A 19,532-nucleotide genomic window follows, 5' to 3' on the forward strand; every position below is an offset into this window, starting at 1 on the left:
TGAGCAACTGAACTGAACTGAGTCTCTCACCAACCCACACCAACCAGGCACTGCTCCTGCTCCACTCCACAAGAGTTCTGAGAAGGTCACCCATGGCCTCCATATTGCTGTGCCAGGGATCAAATCTCAGTGTTATTTGACACAACTGATTGATCACTCCCTCTCTAAAGAACCTTCATCACGTGGCTCCCAGGACAGCACGTTGCCTCGTTCCCTACTTTACTGGCCATTCCTCTTCATGCCTGGTGCTGGGCCCCACATCTCCCCTCTCTATGAGAGAATACCTTGCAGGTCTGTCCTTGGTCTCTGTCCTCTCCTCCTTGGTGATCTCATTCATTCGGTCCACAGCTCCAAATACAACCTAGAATTATGGCTCCACTATTTGTATCTCCAATCCAAACCTTTCCATCCAAACTTTACACTCATTCAACTGCCTACTCAACAACTCCACTTGATATCTGGACATCTCAAAACTATGATCTCCAAAATTAAACTCCTGCTCTTCTACTCAAATCTATTTTTTATAGTCCACTCTAAACCACTGTATAATAACTTTATCCTTCTGGCTTTTCTCTCTTTAACTGGTCCATAGGAAATCCTATTCACTCTACTTTCAAAACATATCCAGAATGCATCCACTTCTCACTATCTTCTCACTGTCTTTGGGCCAAACCACTATCATCTTTTACCTATTATTTAAAAGGACTTTCATCATTAAGATCACTACATCTGTACTTGAGTGTTCTCAATAATGTAGTAGCTAGAGAAGGGCAGGACAACCCACTACAGTATTCTTGCCTGGAAAATCCTATAGACAGAGGAGCCTGGAAGGCTATAGTCTATGGAGTCACAAAGAGTCAGACAGGAATGAAGTGACTTAGCACAGTAGCTAGAGAATCCATGCAAAATCTAAGTCAGAATATGTCATACTCTTCTCAGCGTCCTCCAGTGGCTTCCGATCTCATTCAAGAGTAAAAACCAGCCTTCCAATGACCTATAAGGCTCTCCACAATCTGGCTCCAAGGAGACTACAGGCTTCTTTGCTGCTCCCGAACATGTTTCTGCCCCAGGGCCTTTGCACCTGCTGTTCTCACTGCCAGAAATACTTTCCCCCCAATACTGACATGGCTTGTGCCTGCTCCATGAAGTCTTCTTGGCTGCCTGACAGCTAACCATTTCCTACCCCAGCTAAGCTGAGGGGACCCTCATGTCTCAGGGCTCATCTCTTAGGATCATCCTGTGAGCAAGGGTCCTGCAGATGCCCCTTCACACTCCCATACCCGTTCTCAGCCTTGGGCCCTATTGCAGCCTTGGGCCCTTTCTGAATACAAGGCTTAGAAAGTACTTTTCTTTCTAAACTAGCTGATCTGATATGGAATCTGAAAAGACTTTACTATGTGCTGGGCAGTTAAAACTTCTCCAGCTGGCCCCCAAAGTCCTCCCTTGAGGTTTGGACCATCTAATTCAGGGGCTTCTCCTTCGGTTCTCCCCAGGACTCTATCCTTGAGCCTCCAGAAGATCCAACAGAGTCCAGATCCACCTCCTTTTGCACTTGCGGGTTTCCATAAGACTCTTTATCACCAGATCTGAAAGCTAGCTTTCAACTTGCCTGAGTACTGTTCTAAGTTGGCCTGTGGGCCTACTCTCACTAGCCACCACAAAGCCTCTGGATTCCTGAAGCCCAAACAACAGGTTTTCAACATTGCACATTTGCTCCAGGTATTTTAAATATCTTCTCCTATCTATCTCCAATCTCTCTGGGCCTTGTAGAATTCTAAACATTTCTATTTCCCTTTGTACTCAAGGGACAGATGGAACTACATTGTCAGGAAGTGGGGTGGGAGGGAGGGGTCATATCAGTGGGAAGGGAACCCAGGAAAAAATTTTTTTTCACTTTCCTCAGCAAAGAGAGGGAATACAAAACTTCAAATTCCCTCTGCTACCCAGTGGGCCATTCATACTAAGGAACTACCATTCCACACATACACCACAGCTCCCATGGATGGGATCCTCCAGTTAACTTTACATCATGTTGCTTTATCAGGACCACAGAAGACTGACCCCTTGATCGATGGCAGTATACCCTGAAGACAAGGACTCTGATTCTGCAAACAGAAAAGGTTATTTGGTTCAGAAGACCTACAGTTCAGTGACATTCTACTCTCTGGGTCTGAAACATCATGTGTATCTCTCTCTCAGACATACACACACACGATTAAAATAACCTCAGTACAAATGAATGCCCTTTTCAAAATGAAGAAACTGGAGCAACATTGATATCACCAAGCAGAGCAAGCACAGACCAAGGGTAAAGAGGCATTACCCTGTGCTTTGTTTATTCTATGTACCACCAGTATGCCCCTTGCAAATGATACCAAGGTTTATTTTTACTTCTATACTCCCAAGCTTATAAAGCCTATTTCTCTAAAAGGTTTTTCTCATATCTAAAAGGCTTTCCAAAAAAGTAATCTTCAGATTGTATGACATGCAAAACATATCCAGCTGGTTGGCAAATAAACATGCGAGCAGACAACCATGGCTTCATGTCCCTTGTTTTTGCCTTCTGCACTTTCTTTCATGGTACTTTCCCCATTCCGGCTAATTCAGAACAGTCGTCCTTACCACTTAATTGGTTTTCGAGACTTAAAAGTTTCCTACAGTCTTTTCGCCAATTTGGGATTAGATGAAATGACAGCAGTATCCAACAGTAGAATCCAGCACATGTAGACACGTGTGGATGTGTGGTGTGGGGAAGGGCAGCAGCTACACTGTGGCCTAAAGAAAGTGTCATTCTGCCAACACACCAACCATGCAACAGGTGAGCTGATTCAGAATTGTCTTGCCCTGTTGATTGAAATGGAAAAGCCAGACAGCGTCCATTCAGATGGTGATCATTCCACCCTGTTATGAAACTAACAGGGACCAACACTGGTGAAGTTCACAACTAATTAACAATTGGCCTCTTAATTTAATTCCAAGAAATCTGTGTGCAATTCTAAATACCAGTTTAATAAACGAAAATTTGCTAAAACACGACTTTCACACTTTGTCCACGCATCTCTCAACCTTAGGCAGCTTCATCATTGACAAATCAGATCCAGCTTTGCACAGGCTCCTTCCTATCATACATTAATGCCAAACAAAGGACTAAGAAAAATAAATCATCACCAGCCCAGCCCTGGGTGGAGTGTACACTACCCAGCCTGCCAGGAATGGGAGTGGAGGGGTGCAATCTTTCCAAGTCACAGAGATCTGAGAAGATCTGGAAACCAGACATTTGGTATTCCTTATGAATAACTCCAGCCTGAACGTGCACAAGCCACCCTCTGTAGGTATGCTACGCCCAAAGTCCCTGCCCATCTATAACTTCATCATTCCTGCACCAGTCCGCCCATTCATCTCCACTGCTTGTGGAAACCCTGCTGGTGTTCATCTATTGCGCCACGGCTACCAAAAGACTACAAGGTATGGTTCTTCTGAGATGCACTTTCCAAACATGGTAACTGCAGAATGGAGACAGAGGGAGGATGGACACGTGAACATCATCACAATCGATGCCTCAAAGACAAGGTACACCACACAAACCAGGCAGCGTGGAAGCTGTGGACTGAGAACCAACTCGCCCAGCATGTCATGGGCACTTCATCTCTCACTGTCTTGGCCTCCACATTGATTTAACACGCACAAAGTGCTTACTCTGAGTCAGGACTAGTCTAAGGTACAATTATCCTCATTTTACAGCTGAGGAAAGAGACCTAGAGGGATGAGGTGTTGTGATTTATAATAATATATGTTTGGTTTTCATCTACTGTTCCTGGCACAGAGCTCCTAAAACCCTTGGAATTTGCCAAGTAAGGAGAGTGACAAAGGTGTCTTTTGTTATGTTAATGAGGCGGCTCCCACCGCACCTAAGGAGGGGGGCTGACTGCCAGGAGAACCAGGCACTTTATTAGGGGGTTGGAACTTTCAGTCCCACCCTCCTGACCTCCACGGAGGGAGGAAGGGCTGGAGGTTGAGTTCAATCAGCAATGGCTAATGTTTTAATCAATTGTGCCTAATGTATCAAAGCCTCCATAAAAACTCAAAAACATGGAGTTTAGAGAACTTTGGGGTTGGAAACCACATGGAGATTTGGGGGTGGAGGTTGCATGCTGGAAAAGAGCATGCAAACTCTAAACCCTTCCTCAATACCTTCTAGGCCTACGCATCTCTTCCACCTGGCTGTTCCTGAGTTATATCTTTTTATAATACACTGGTAATCTAGTTAAAAAACAAAAAAAATAAAAGAAGCTTCTCCAAGTTCTGTGAGCCACTACAGCAAATTAATCAAACCCAAGGCAGGGATTGTGGGAAACTCCAATCTACAGCCAGTCTGTCAGAAGCCCAGGGGACAACTTGGACTTGACATGGGCATCTGAAGTGGGGGAGGCAGTCATGTAGCACTGAGCCCTTAATCTGTGGGATCTGATGCTATCTCCAGAGAGAGTGACAGACCAAGTTGAATGGTATCTGAGGATGGTTTGATGGTGTGTGGGGAACCCCTACACATTGGCATGGGGAGCAGAATGTTAAGTATTCTGCACAATGTACAGCAGGAAATGGTAGAGAAGGACTTGATCCCATCCACTGGGATCCAGACTCCAGCTCTAGAATCTGCTCTGATGCATTGTATTATGTTCCTTCTGGGTAAAAACGGAAAGCTCATCTAGCTCAAACTTAGAAAATGTTATGAACAGATTCTTAGATCACACCTATAGAAACTGGTATAATAGATATGGCCTGAGCTCAAATTTGGAGAAGGAAATGGCAACCCATTCCAGTATTCTTGCCTGGAGAATCCCATGGACAGAGGAGCCTGAAAGGCTACAGTCCATGGGTCACAAGAGTTGGACACAACTTAGCGAGCCTCAAATTATATTTTTACAAAGAGATTCTCCAAGTTACCTTGATGACCTGCCAAGTTTGAGAACCCGGAAAGTTCCTTGTAGATAAAATCATTTGATTCTAAACTTGTACCCAAACACAGGAGGGGGCTGGCCCTGCTCCCAGGGCCCATTACCGCAGGGCCCAACCTTGACCACTCTCTCAAAAGGCGTTAAAACTCTGGTTCTGACCCATGGGCCACCTGGATCACCATTCTACATACAGCTCTCACAGGAGGGAGTTAGCAGCTACCCCACCACTGCACTTAAAGAGCTACATGTATTCAAGACCGCCTTACTGACCATGAGTAACTAATGTTTAGCCATCAATTCACATATGCCCTCACATGCTTACTTCCATTTGACCCCCACACCCTTGTCAAGTAGCTTCAGGACCTTAGTCTACAGCCACCCTTGTCTATGTAGTCTTGATTTAACAACTAGCAGATCTCAGTACCCAGTGCAGTATAGGTCAGCCTGTATTTCTAGTGTGCCTTTAAAGCAAAAGTCAAGTGTAATTAAAAATCACTCATAAAAATCACTTAGCAGGGCCTTGGGCCCTTGAGAACTCAAAAAACCAAGAGTTAACCTCTTTGAGCAAAGAGTCAGACACGACTGAGCAACTGAACTGAAGTGAACCTCTTTGATGTCTCTTTGCATTACCACTATAGCTCCCCTTTCCCTGGAGGCAGCAGAGACCAATGTCTACGGTAAGTTAGAGAAGCACAGACCATTAAATAAAGGGATTTCTCCCTCTCTACCCTGAGCTGGAAAAGTTGATTGCACAAGTTAAATTGAGTGTATGTTATGACTCCATGGTATTTGCAAGGCATATTCAAGGTGCTTTCAGGCAAAGAAATGAACATAAGACCCCTGCCCTCACATAACCTATTATCCACCTGGGTGGGATTAGCCCATCCTCTGAAAATGGCAGACAACAGTTAAATATTACATAATTAAATAATACAAAACCATCAGACCTGTCAGGCACATGACACGAAGGACTACAGACATTCAAAGGAAGAAGACATGCTGTAGTATGGGTTGGGCTCAAAAGGCTTTCATGGAGAAAGGTAAACTGGTTCTTACAACATGATGATGTTCTTCAGGATGGACTGACTCGGAACTAACCAGCGTTCCAGGTAAAGCTGACCCTGTCATCTAAGCACAGGATAGTATGTTCTATTATGTCTCCAGTATCTATCTTGAAAGTGCCAGGTCATTTACCTGTCACTCTGTCCCTATGCTGAGTCAAGGTCTAAGGGAATCCATGCACCACAGTTCCAGTACTATTTGGTGACAAAGCTTAAATCCTGATATTACTGATAGCACCACCAACTCAATGGACATGAATTTGAGCAAATTCCTATAGTTGAGAACAGAGGAGCCTGGCGTGCTGTAGTGTGTAGAGTCACAGAGTTGATAAGACTTGGAGCCACTGAACAACAACAATATTGTTATGCTAAAATAGGGAATTATACAACTAAGAACATAGTAACTGCTTCTTTAAAATAATGTAAAGCTTTTTTACACGAGCATTTCACCTGACTTTCCTGACATTATTATTCATATCACACAAATACTGACTTTTTTTTGTAAACCCTAAGTCATGACTTGGATGGACTCACGAGACCAGCCTGTGTTAAAATTAAACTTGTCTATTTCTGCTTTCTTGCAGAGTCCTAAGATCTTTTAAGTCTCCCTGCCCATTTTGGCTCTTTCTCCACTCTCAGGACTCAAGGTGACCGAGTCAGTCCCTGGACGATGGCCCTGCACCACACGGCACTCTGAATGAATGCAAGGAAGAGAGTGCTTAGGTACACATCCTGGACATAGTTCTGATTCTGGGCTGGCTCTTCACTGGGCATTTTCAGAAGGGGAAGGAATGACAGGCAAAGAAGGAAGGACCCATAAGCTGATCCAAGGCCAGCTGGAATAAGTGTCCATAAGAAAAGAGTCCAGGCACAGATATTTAAATAGACAGCTCTGACCCACATGGGGAGCGGTTTAATAAATCAACCTAACATAGTACATTTCCAAAACTCAATTTCTCCAGGTCTGAAGGACACGTCTGACTTTTCCTTTAGAGGTGAAATGAGCATGAGTCAGAAATGCCAAGTTCAAATCCAGGTTCTGTTAAGATTCTGCTTAAGCACTCATGAGACTATAGACATTTCTTTAACTTTCAGCTTTAATTTCTTCATCTATAAAGGGAGCTAGCTGGACTAGATGATCTCCAATTCAGTAAACATGATTTTAAGAGCAAGAGCATCACAAGTGTGAGAAAAACCAAGAGCAAACATTACAGAGTCAAAACAGAAGCAACAGTGGGCCTGGTGGGCCTTAGGAAGACAGTGGAGATCAGGAAGTTCCCAAAAAGAAAATGTCAATTGGGATAAGCCCAGCATCACAGATATAACTTAAAGATCTATTCCTTCTGGATTTTGTCCTGCAATCACACACAGACTCAGCTCCTCCCAGAAGAGTAAAGAGAGCTGACTCATAGGATGGACATACCCACAGATGCCATCCCAAACTTTCTACCTAGTTGGGGTGACTCAACCTTAGATCCTGACCTCAGTAACGCAGCCAAACTTCCTTAATATCTAGCCTAAAAAGCCCAGTGAAGTTTTATGATCTCTGTTTGAGTTTTACAGTCCCCAAAGTTTTAGGAAAGAATCTGCCTCCCAAGCAGGAGACATGGGTTCGATCTCTGGGTCAGGAAGATCCCCTGGAAAAGGAAATAGCGACCTACTCCAGTATTCTTGCCTGGAAAATCGTAAGGACAGAGAAAGAGTTGGATACGACTTAGTACCTAAACAACAACAACAAACATGTTTTAAGGCTCTCAGATACAATATTATTCTGTTATAAAATCTTAGAGTTTAAGATATGAAATATTTAAACAGCACTGTAGAAAGTTTAACCCACAAAAATCTATGGTTTGTTTCCACAACACTGCATTCATCTGATATGCTCACACATCTTTCATATTTTACTTCTCCTGCCTCAATGAAGTCCCTTGTTTGAGAAATTTACTTTTGTTGTAAGTATAAGATTGATTAAAGTTAAAATGCTTTGAAAATGGGGTTCATAAATGTGATTAAGTTTAACTTACCCAATGCCAATAACCTTCGACTTCACTCTTTAGCAGAGTGAGACTCACAGGCTAACACCTGCAGAGTCACAGGCACACAGGAGGAATTCAGTTACTGCTTCTAAATGCATCACCATTAACAACGTCCATTTAGTCAGCAAATACCCATGCCAGGCAGGAATTAGGCACTTTGCATGTTATCTCTTAATCCTCACAACAAGCCTATTGAGCAGTAATATCTCCATTTTACAGATAAAAACATCAAGCCTCAAAGTAACAGCTGCGAAATACCAAGAAGGAATTTTGAGCTTAGGTCTCTCTCACCAGTGCCCTGAAATACTCCCAGTAAGTGCAGAGTTTAGGAAGCTGGCCCATAAGCTGTGGGGTCTCAACCTCACTGGCTGTTATTTTACACCCACATCCTTTACTGACAAAGGTGATAACTAATATGGGTATGGCCTGTGTGTACTGGTTCTCCTGGGTGAGGCCAGTGCTGCTAGATTACTTTACCAAAAGAAGGTGGAGGCGTGGCACCTGACATAAATCACAGCCCCCTAGAGTGGGCTATTGCCACACTCCCAGTTCCAGGGAAAGATACAGTTCCCTTAAAGTGGGCCACTCCTCTCTGTCAGTCCCTATGAAGAGCATTTCTAGATGGCATCAGCCCCCAAATACAGGCTTCTTCTTACATACCTGCAGCAGGTCTAACAGCAGAGAAGCCCACCAGCAAGAACAAGTTTGAGCAAGCACACTGCTAACCTTGGTGACAACAGAGATCCTGGCTGAAACTACCTTTTGCAAATCTCCACCCCCACAGATAACTTTCTGCCCCAGTACTTCCCCTTCACAATGTTCGCTTGAACCAGTATTTCAAGGAAACCACCAGCTTCAGTGGAGGACTGGTGCAGAGAATGCCAAGGAAAATATATTCCCTCTGGCCTGTGGTCATTTCTGCACTAACAAGTTCATTCTCCATATGGGTGAATGCTCATCTACACATACAAGTACTCAGAGACACCCAACATCATCCATTAACTGAGTTAACAGAAACTACCTTTTATTTCAAATTTACAACATCACAATTATTTCTGCTGAGAGAAAACAGAGTATAAGCAGCTGTTCAGGCCTGCAGACCACCCCTCGGCCTTCCCACCCCCTACTAGTTTCTTTGCTTCACTGGTAGGTGTTATCAGAAAAATCTGACTTTAAGATTCAGGCACCTACAACCTTCACCAATTCCAAAGTTCTCAATTACTGAAATCAAGATTTTCCCTGCGGCCCTAAAACCCCATTCCCCTCTCATAAAGTCCTCTCCTCTATGGCTGTACTTTGCATTCTTCGGTCTGTTGGTCCTGGAAGGACCTCAGCTCAACCAAAGGGCTGGGGGGTGGGGGGGACCTTTTGTGAGTTTATTTTTCGGTAGCCCAGATCAAGAATGCGGCCCCACAGCGATTAAGGCCACTAAGCTCCCAAATACCCTCTCCTGCCTAAACAGTTTGATCATGTGGGAACCAAACACTGTCTAAGAAAGAAAAGGAGAAGCTACGAGTGCCGGTCTCCACTTTCTCCCTGGAGGCACCGCTGTGCCAGGGTGTTGGGGGGGTGGGGGTGGGGGGTCGGGGGTTGTCACTTCCAGACCTCATTTGCAAAGCCCCCAAACTAGATCAGACATTTTGCTTTAACCCCTCGGCAGGGCTTCCCAGAGCTGGGGCCCACGGGGTCTCGGGTGGCGCCGGACGCTTTGTAGCCTGTGCGGGGTGGGGGTGGGGGGTCGGCCACACCACTAACAGGGTCTTGTTTTCTCAGCTGATCTAGTTCTGCGGAACAGGTGCTTGGTTGGTTCCACCTTTTTAAGAGCGGGGGAGGCGTGTAAAAGTCTCGCCTACCGGGGAACCCTCCCTTCGGGGAAAGCCTCGCAGGACATGATGAAAGGTGGCTTTCCAACTTCTGCAAGGCGCGCGAAGTCTGCTGGGGGGCGGGGGTGGGGGTGGGGGCGGGGGTGGGGGTGGGGGTGGGGGCGGGGGTGGGGGTGGGGGCGGGGGTGGGGGGGGCGGGGGGGGCGGGGTGTTCTCTGTGAGTTTGGGAAAGGCCTGACTCTCCCTAACAGTCATCTCACCGCAGCGAAACAGCGACCCCCCTCCACCCCAAGTCACCCCCCGCTCAACACACACGTGAAGCTCAGCAAAGCGTGCCACCTGCCGGGTTCCCAGCAAACATGCCCGGAGGGAAGGATCGCCGGAAAGCACTTTGTTTTAAAAAAAAAAAAAGTAAACTCTCCCGGGTCCGAGGACAGCCCCGCCTGGCACCGGGGCTGCGGTGTGCAGAGTCGGCCCCCGGGTTCTCTTTCCGGGGCTGAATTGGGGAAGGCGCCGCGCCAGGCGGGGCCGGAGGGGAGCGCGCGGGGCGCCGGGCCCCGCTCCCCCCGGAGCCTGCGGAGTGCCGGACCGGGCAGGGCCGGCCGGCGGGAACGCGGAGAGCCTTCGACCTGGTTCGCGCGTGGGCCGGGGCCCGGGTGGGGTGGGCAGAGTCGGGAACTCACAGCCGCTTGTCCTCAGGCTGCAGCTGCCAGTGCATCGCCAGCGAAAAGCCGAAGAGGCTCCCGGAGTCCCCGGTTTTCTCGATCACATTGTCCTCGCGGGTGTCCAAGTTGAAAGCGGTGCCGAGCCGCAGCAGGAGCCCCACCGACAGGTAAAGCAGCCACAGCCGCCCCGCGGCCGCCATGGGCCGGCGCACCGGGAGGGGAGCGGGAAAAAGCGCGGCCGCCCTGCGCTTCGGGCCGGATTCGGGGCTACAGCGCCGCTGCCGCTGCGGCCACCTCGGTCTCCTCTCGCCGCAGCGCCCGGCCCCACCCCCGGGACGAGTCGCGCTCTCCGCCCGGCCGCTCCCCCTCGCGGGCAGCTCCCGACCACTGAATGAGCCCGTTGTTCTCTGGAGACTCGCAGGCGTTTTATCAAGTGACGAGGACGCCGGCCCCGCCCCGGCCCTCCCCACCCCCTGGCCCCTCCTCGCGCGCCCGCCGCCGGCACCTTTGCGGGCGGCCCGCCCGGCTGCGGTGCTACCCGGCGCTGCGCCTCCGCGCCGCTCCCGCCACCCCCACAACCTGCTCGCGAAGCCGCGGGGGAGACCCGGAGGCGAGCTGTGGGCCGGTCAGTCCCAGCCTGCGAGTCCTCCTGGAGTAAAGCGCTTGAATTGTGGTTGCCGTTCGGCACAGAGCCGGAAAGGCGTTTACTACCTGTTCTAAAAACAAGTGGTGGTGATGCGCCGGCCCTGATGGCCGGGAGCCCTTGGTGCTCGCCGACCCACGTGCAAAGGCTGCGTTTATTCATTCCACAAGTGTTTATGGAGCGCTTAACGCGGGCAGGGTACTTGGGGACTGGAGCTGTATAGATTGTCCTCGGTCCTCAAGACCTAACGTCAAAAACGATAACAGCACAGATTTTAAGAGGGCTGTGCAATTGACAACGCACAGCTATTATCTCATTTCATGCTCCTAGCAATCCTATGAGGTGGGTATTTTCTTTTTGCGATGAGAAAACTGAAGCTCAGCCTTGCCCCAGTGCCTCCAGGGATCTGCGTCCAGGTGGAAAGGAGAGTTTGTGGGAAAAGTCACACTGGTGTAGGCAACTTAAATCTTGATTTCCAGGTATTTCCAGGCTGAGAAGGTCCTCATCAGTGAAGAAAGAGTTATTTAAAGTGGCACCCAGACGCTCAGGAGCCCTTCCTTCCTGCCCCAAATTCCCAGAACTAGTTGGGAGAAGAATTTCCCTGCCTAGAGACTGCTCTGAGATCAGCGTGGGTGGCCTAAAGGCTCCAGCCTCCAGCACAAGGGGTGTGGCCTCTAGTGAGGTGTTGACCCCTGGGGTGACTTTATCCTGCAGGGATTCTTAACCCAGGAGGAGAGAGAATTCAGGTTACTCTGAATTTGGATGACAACGAAATTTACATTTTTATTTTCACTAATCCTTTAATATTTAGTATTTCCTTCCTAATAGTTAGCATTGGTTTCCTTTATATTCCTATGTATTTTATTTTATGCATTTAAAAATCTTGTTCTATAAAGGGGTCCATGGCCTTCAGCAGTCTGCCCAAAGTGCTAGCCCAAAGACTCCTGGAATGCCTTGGGGAGCCTGCTTTGATCTTACATCCCTACTTTGGAAATAGAAGCTGAGTCAATCCCAGGGAAGAGCTGGAGCTCTGAATATGCATGTGGGGAGAAGGCGGCAGGGTCACGTGCCATATGGCCTCAAGGGGTATTTGTACCAAGGGAGCAGCCTGTACCACACAGAAAAGCCACCTGAACATGACAAGGGTCCACAGGTGGTAACAGCTGCCAGAAGTGGGGTATGTCCCACTTCTCTCCCAATCAGTTATTGTTGTTCGATTGTTAAGTTGTATCCAACTCTTTGGGACCCCATGTACTATAGCACACCAGGCTCCTCTGTCCTCCACTATCTCCCAGAGTTTGCTCAGATTCATGTCCGTTGAGTTAGTGATGCTATCTAACCATCGCATCTTCTTCTGCCCACTTCTCCTCCTGCCCTCAATCTTTCCCAGCATTCCAGTCTTTTCCAGTGAGTCAGCTCTTTGCATCAGATGGCTAAAGCATTGGAGCTTCAGCTTCAGCAACAATCCTTCCAATGAATATTCATGGTTGATTTCCTTTAGGATCGACTGGTTTGATCTCCTTGCAGTCCAAGGGACTCTCAAGAGTCTTCTCCAGCACCACAATTCAAAAGCATTCTTCTTCCAATCAATACCTTCAGTCAAATATAGTCAAGTTCAGTAGACAGTCTTGAAGGTCGTACTGTTTTAACCTGTACGTGGTAACCGTGATAAGATTGAGACCCTGTTGCAGATTATAATCTAGCAAGCTAAGAAACACCTGCAATATGATTTTTCATGCAAACTAACCTTTCTTTTTCATGTTAAACACATACTATTCCAGAGGGACAGGTCCCAGCTATTACAGCTAGAGCACAACCTCAGTGCAGGCTGGTACTCAGCAGGAGCCACTGATGGGGCTGTAATGGTTGCTGAAATACTCCTGAACTGGTAGATTAAAGCTATGCCCTGAGCTCCCCAAATTCAATAGGCCCCTTTCCTGTGACCTGCCAACTTTCCCACAATTCAGCAACTAATAGGTTTGAGCCCTTAAGCCCTGCCTGGCGTTACAAGGGAATCTTCTAATTGGGTGTGCCTATGTCATAACAGCTGTTAACTATACCAAATATCACACCATGCTTCCAAGAGTCATCTTGCTTCCTCCCCAAGATACATTTAGTGGATGATGTTTGAATAGCCAGAGTTAGCTAGTTGATCACAAATATCAATTGAGCTCAAATTGTAATTTTATATAGTGTTAAATTTAAATATAGTACTGTGTGCTTGGTTGCTCAGTCATGTCCGATTCTGTGATCCATGGACTGTAGCCCGCCAGGCTCCTCTGTCTATGGAGTGTTCCAGGCAAGAATACTGGAGTGAATGGCCATTCCCTTCTCCAGAGGATCTTCCCAACCTAGAGATCAAACCCACGTCTCCTGCATCTCCTGCACTGCAGGCAGTTCTTTACCATTGAGCCACCTGGGAAGCCAAAAATATAGTGCTACTAATGAGTAATACTTGTGTAGGAGAAGTGAGGGATAAAGGAAAACAAGGATGAGAGTGTTGTTCTGGAGTGTGCCACATGCCCATCACATATGACTTTTGCTCCTACCTTCCATCTACCTCTGGCTGTGATGCCAAACATACTTGAAGTTGAATCAAACTTGGGCTCTTAATAATAATCCCTTTGAGGACTGTTCCCTCTTTTTGATTAACTGTAACAATCGTGTTTTGTGAATTAGTTGTCATTTCTGTGGTAAATAGAGGTAAGAGTGAAATAAGAAGTGTCTTAAAAAAGGGAGACTTAGAAGTCCTTCCGGATCTGCTGAGGACACTGTCAGCCTATAGGGCCAAAAGAATGAAAGAATCAAGGAATCTAGAAATTATGAAGGAACGATCTGAGGAGGGAGGTACCTAGTTGTAAGGAAAAAGAAAGAATCTGAAAAAAGAGGAAACTTGTCTGGAACCAAAGGGAGAAAGATAGCTTGATAATAAAGGTATGCTGACCATCAGATGGCATGTGTGTATGTGTATGTGTGTGCACACACACACACACACACATTTATGGATAAGAAATCCAAAGGGCACTACAAATCCAGTTATGACAAAATTGTGTCATAGGCCTTTTGTGATGATACCATAGAAGAAATTTTACAAACTGAAAGCTTTAAATAAAAAAACAGTGAAAGCAATGAACAGAGGCATTTGCTCAGTTGACAGCTTTTGAATTCTTGTATTTTACCAATACACTTTACAAAAGAAATTTTGTTGTTCTATATCCCACTTTTGGTCAGAGAAGGCAATGGCACCCCACTCCAGTACTCTTGCCTGGAAAATCCCATGGACAGAGGAGCCTGGTAGGCTGCAGTCCATGGGGTCGCTAAGAGTTGGACACGACTGAGCGACTTCACTTTCACTTTTCATTTTTCACTTTCATGCATTGGAGAAGGAAATGGCAACCCACTCTACTGTTCTTGCCTGGAGAATCCCAGGGACGTGGGAGCCTGATGGGCTGCTGTCTGTGGGGTCGCACAGAGTCAGACACGACTGAAGCGACTTAGCAGCAGCAGCAGCATCCCACTTTTGGTAGAGGAGCTTGCAATAAGTTTAGACTATGGGTTACCCTTGTAGATTCTGAGGAACTCACATCATGCCTGATATATTTTCCATTTCCTGGGACCGACTTTAATCAGTTTTGCTCTCAGGTTCCCTGTTCTATTGACTTTATCATCACCAATAGCAAGGATATCATATTTGCTGCATTTAGGCAACATGGAAACTATTAAAATATCTCTGTATTCTTCTGTGGTTGTGTTCTATATCAACAGCTTCACATAGTCCCTGCAGCCCTTTAATGAAGGCCATTTGTCCGAGTGATTAGCACGTGGTCTGTGGAACCCAAGTCCTTCAAATCCCATCTCTGCTCCACGCCAGTCAGGTGACCTTAAATCATTGAATCTCTCTCCACTTCAGCTTCCCCAGCTATGAAGTAGAGATGACAGCATCCCTCCCCCCACACAGAGTCACCTCACCTTCAGTTCACTTTAGCTGCTCAGTTGTGTCTGACTCTTTGCGACCCCATGGACTGCAGCTCGCCAGGCCTCCCTGTCCATCACCAACTCCCAGAGTTTGCTCAAACTCATGTCCATCACGTTGGTGATGCCATCCAACCATCTCATCCTCTGTCGTCCCCTTCTCCTCCTGCCTTCAATCTTTCCCAGCATCAGGTCTTTTCCAATGAGTCAGTTCTTCGCATCAGGTGGCCAAAGTATTTGAGTTTCAGCTTCAGCATCAGTCCTTCCAATGAATATTCAGGACTGATTTCTTTTAGGATGGACTGGTTGGATCTCCTTGCAGTCCAAGGGGCTCTCAAGAGTCTTCTCCAACACCACAGTTCAAAAGCATCAATTCTTCAGCGCTCAGCTTTCTTTATAGTCCAACTCTCACGTCCATACATGACTACTGGAAAAACCATAGCTTTGACTAGACAGACTTTTGTTGGTAAAGTAATGCCTTGCTTTGGGGATGAATAAAGTTAGCATGCCACAAGATCCAGTGCAGTCAAATAAATAAATAAAAATAAATATTAGAAAAAGAGTGTTGTGTCCAAACCAAAACTTTCACCTGTGTACGAGCTTTAAAAATTTGGCTTTTACAAGTTAGGCACTGACCTATGGTATACCTTTAGTTTTGAAAACTAGTTTATATATTTTATATTTAATAGATAATTTATATATAAATATAATCATGTGTTTATTATATATTTATTAATATATAATATATTTATATATTTTGTATATTATATATGAAAAATACATTTATATGTTATTTATTTATATATAAATATATAATTTATTTCTATTTAAAATATAACTTATATTTATAAATACATATATATTGCAACCTGTTCCAAACTTGGATTTAAACTGTTCAGTGGTAGATTATTTTTTGTTTCAGAAAAAAAAAAGTTTTTCCTCAATTACTTTGTCTCTGTATATGTGTTCAGGGGTTTTCCTTCTACACTGAACCTTAATGCTTTTCATTTTGGCTTTTTTTTTTGCTCTAAGTCACAGCACATTTTATAGGAGCCAATCTGCCTTTGGTTGGGATCAAGAGAATCCAAATTGCCAGCTCTACTTTATTTTAACACCCAGATCCATTTTATTCATTTTTCCAGTTTTATTAAGATACAATTGGCATAGAACATTGTATACATTTAAGGTATACAACATAATGATTTAGTATATGTATATGTTATGAAATGATCACAATGAGTTTGGTTAACATGCATCACCTTACAGAGTTACAATGTTTTTCCTTGTGAGGAGAGCTTAAAGATTTATTATCTTAGCAACTTTCAGATATCCAATACAGTATAGTTAACTACTGTCACCATGCTGTGCCTTACAACCTCACAACATATTTACCTTATGAACTGGAAGTTTGTTTCTTTTGACCACTTTCACCCATTTCCCTCACCACCTACCTCTGGTAATCTTCAATCTGTTCTTTGTTTCTCTGAGTTTTTTTTTTTCAGGTTCCACATATAAGTGACATCCTACAGTATTTGTCTTTGTCTGATTTATTTCTTTTTTTTTTATCATAAGTTGCCAACAGCACTTTATTTTTTCAACATCTTGTTCTGCGGCTTCCTTGGCCCTTTTTGCCCAGCTGCCAAAGAGCCGGGCGTTGGCACAGGCCATGCGGAGACTGGCAAATGCTTTAAAGTTCTTCTCCTCTGTGATGACTCTGGCTTTCTCCTTCTTATAGACATTCCGTATGGGCATAACGGGTCCGGTCAGCTGAGTGGCCAGTTTGAGCTCTTCAGCAGAGCTGTCTCCCTTCTTGCGGGCTGAGGGCTTCCTGGGGAACAGATTAAGCTTGGAGCGGTACTCCTTGAGCCACTGCACGTTGGCCTGCAGGGACTCCGTGCACTTGTTCCGCCGCCTCGGGTCCACCGAGATCCCAATGGTCCGGGCCACCTTCTTGTGGATGCTGACCACCCTAAGCTCCTCCAGGCTGAAGCCCCTGCCGGCGCGAATCTTCGTGTGGTACCTGACCGTCGGGCATCTCACCACCTGCCGGAGAGGACAGGACGCGGGGCGCGGGGGCGATGAGGCGAGCCTTGGCCCGCTGGGCCTTGTGTCTAGGGATCTTGCAAGCCGGCTGGTTGAATCACGTGACCACGCGCCGCTGCCAGTCCTTGTGGAAGTGGGGCTTGAGGATCATGCCGTTCCGGCTGGGCGCCATGGCTGCGGCCGAAAGGCCTCCTCCGAGGGCTCACGGCCGGGAAAGCTGATTTATTTATTTCGCTTAGCACAATGCCCTCAAAGCCCATCCATGTTGTCTCAAACAGCAGCATTTCTTTCTTTTTTATAACTGGTTAATATTCCATTGTGATATATATACATATATGAGATATATATCACATTTTCTTTATCCATTCATCCATTAACAGACCCTTAAGTTCACCACAGATCTATTTTAAAGTAAATTAAAAAAAAAAATTAAGTAAATTTAAGTTGAATGTTTCTCATTCCCTTATTAACTCATTAAATGTTGTACAGTATTTCATGTTGCCACTTTAGGTGGGATTCTTTTTTCAAATTTGTTTTGAGGGAATTTTTCTAAGCCAAGAAGCCACATTTTGCTAGCCAGCCAGAAATAAACTCAGACTTTAAATGAAACAAGTTAAATTTAAAATTGAGCTCCCAACGCTGAGGTGAAATCCCCACTGGAAAATTTGGCTTTCCATCCCTACCATCATCAGAAACAAACATGAAGCTGTGTGTATCTCATGCCACACAAATACAGTCTTGACAGGCTGAACTTAGAGGACACATTTTTAAAATTTTTTCTTGCTTTCTATAAAAATATCTTCACTGGGGGAAAAAAAAAAACAAGCTGATTCTGAGTTAGAACTTAACCCAGTGTTCTCTGGAGTGTATTAATTCAGGTCAAAGCAAGCACTCAAGAGAAGCAGCTTAGCCTCACCCACTTCCCTGGAGAGGGCCTGGAGTAGGTCCTTCTACTTCACTAGGACTCAATTTTCTAATCTGTAAAATGGCCAGAAATCTTACTTCACCAGATTGTTGTAAGAATTAAATGAGATTACATGTGTGAGACATTGTGAGAGTACAATGTCTGCTATTAAATATGGATTGAATAGAATAGTAGCTGTGAAAATGAAGAAGAAAGTATACTAGAATATAAAAAAAGAGAGGGCTTCAGGTCAGAGATACATAGGAAGAGGAGCCATGTGAATGAGGTCACCTGCACCCCACGTTCACTTGATGTAAGTGGTCAGGATAAGCCATTCCTTCTTTTCATAGTTTAGCAAATAATCTCTGTCATATCATAGTTTCTCAGTGCCTGAGATTTGGATGGAAGCAAGTTTGTGCTTAACCCTGACTCTGGACCACTTCCATTTCTTGCCAGTCTTTGCAAGAGCAACAGTGGGTTCTAAACTTAATATCGTAAGTTTGAAAGAGAAAAAGTTCAGAGGACTTTTTCTCTAGCCAGCCAGGAATCCCAGTAGTAGAAAGAGATGAAAGCTGGACATTTCCAAACATATCCTTATCTTATTTCCATAATCTGATTGACCAGGGGAAGTTAGTGCTAAGGATTATCAAAAGTCATAGCCAACATAAAAATCATTATTATTTTGTTTTAGCTTTATCTTATCAAACATATCTTGCTGCTAATATTAAATCAGCTTCTACCACTTAAAATGAGTCATCAGCCACTTCATAGGGAAATCAGATCCTGAACTTCAAAATTTCTTCAAAATGTTTGAATCTGGAAAGCAAGCTATTTGCACACAAATAATTTAGTACTTACTACATTCAACAATACACTTGAAGGCAATGTAATACATTCTGCCCTAAGAATAAAGAACAAATACAAAAAAAGAACCATTATACTGAACGAATAACAAGGAAATGAGAAAAAGCATGCAGAAATTCGGACTACCTAACAGCCAAGAATGTTTCTATAACAATAGCTTTGCTGTCCCAGATCACATGATCCAGACTAAGAAGCTAACCAGTCCTGCATTATACAAGGTATTTCCAGATACTCCTTGGTGAAAGACAGAAAAGTGGACTCACTGATAACTTACACCACATTTCATTTTCAAAACCTGTAGAAGATCAATGCATCTCCACAAAACAAAAGGCATTGTTCTATTTCATGTCTGGAGACATCTAAGCAGGGACTTTTCCTAAGAGAGAATGTCAGGAGCTCCACCAGATTAAGACTCAGGATATCCCGACTTCTAACTTCATAACTGAGACCACACCTTCATACCTTTTTTCAGCCTTGGCTGACGAATAGTCCACCGAGACCAAATTTCCTGCCTCCCAAACAAGGAATTGTAGCAGCTCATGAAACATAATCTCAATGAAAGCTGT

The 19,532-nt window shown here is 45.2% G+C and overlaps 1 protein-coding gene and 1 pseudogene across 11 annotated transcripts in view; both read right to left on the bottom strand.

Annotated features, from left to right (window-relative positions):
- ITGA6 (integrin subunit alpha 6) overlaps positions 1-11,844 on the bottom strand; it is an 84,544-nt gene extending 72,700 nt beyond the window's left edge. For 7 of the 10 annotated variants that reach the window (XM_081577776.1, XM_081577778.1, XM_081577779.1 and 4 more), the window contains exon 1: positions 10,559-10,949. In XM_081577776.1, coding sequence (XP_081433902.1) covers positions 10,559-10,740 — 182 coding nt within the window. In that variant the 5' untranslated portion in view covers positions 10,741-10,949. Of the gene's footprint in view, positions 1-10,190; positions 10,241-10,558; positions 10,950-11,251 lie in introns of those variants that run through there. The other 3 variants (XM_081577782.1, XM_081577787.1, XM_081577784.1) reach the window with 2 other exon arrangements.
- Positions 11,368-19,025, bottom strand: LOC145540449 (large ribosomal subunit protein eL13 pseudogene; annotated as a pseudogene). The gene is made up of 2 exons (XR_014078349.1): positions 16,683-19,025; positions 11,368-11,427 (listed from the first exon to the last, which is right to left on the bottom strand). The product of XR_014078349.1 is annotated as a large ribosomal subunit protein eL13 pseudogene (transcript).
- Positions 19,026-19,532: the final 507 nt, after the last annotated feature.

This window comes from Giraffa tippelskirchi, chromosome 3, assembly GCF_054371585.1.
Source record: "Giraffa tippelskirchi isolate mGirTip1 chromosome 3, T2T-mGirTip1v1.2.pri, whole genome shotgun sequence".
Lineage (NCBI taxonomy): Eukaryota > Metazoa > Chordata > Mammalia > Artiodactyla > Giraffidae > Giraffa > Giraffa tippelskirchi.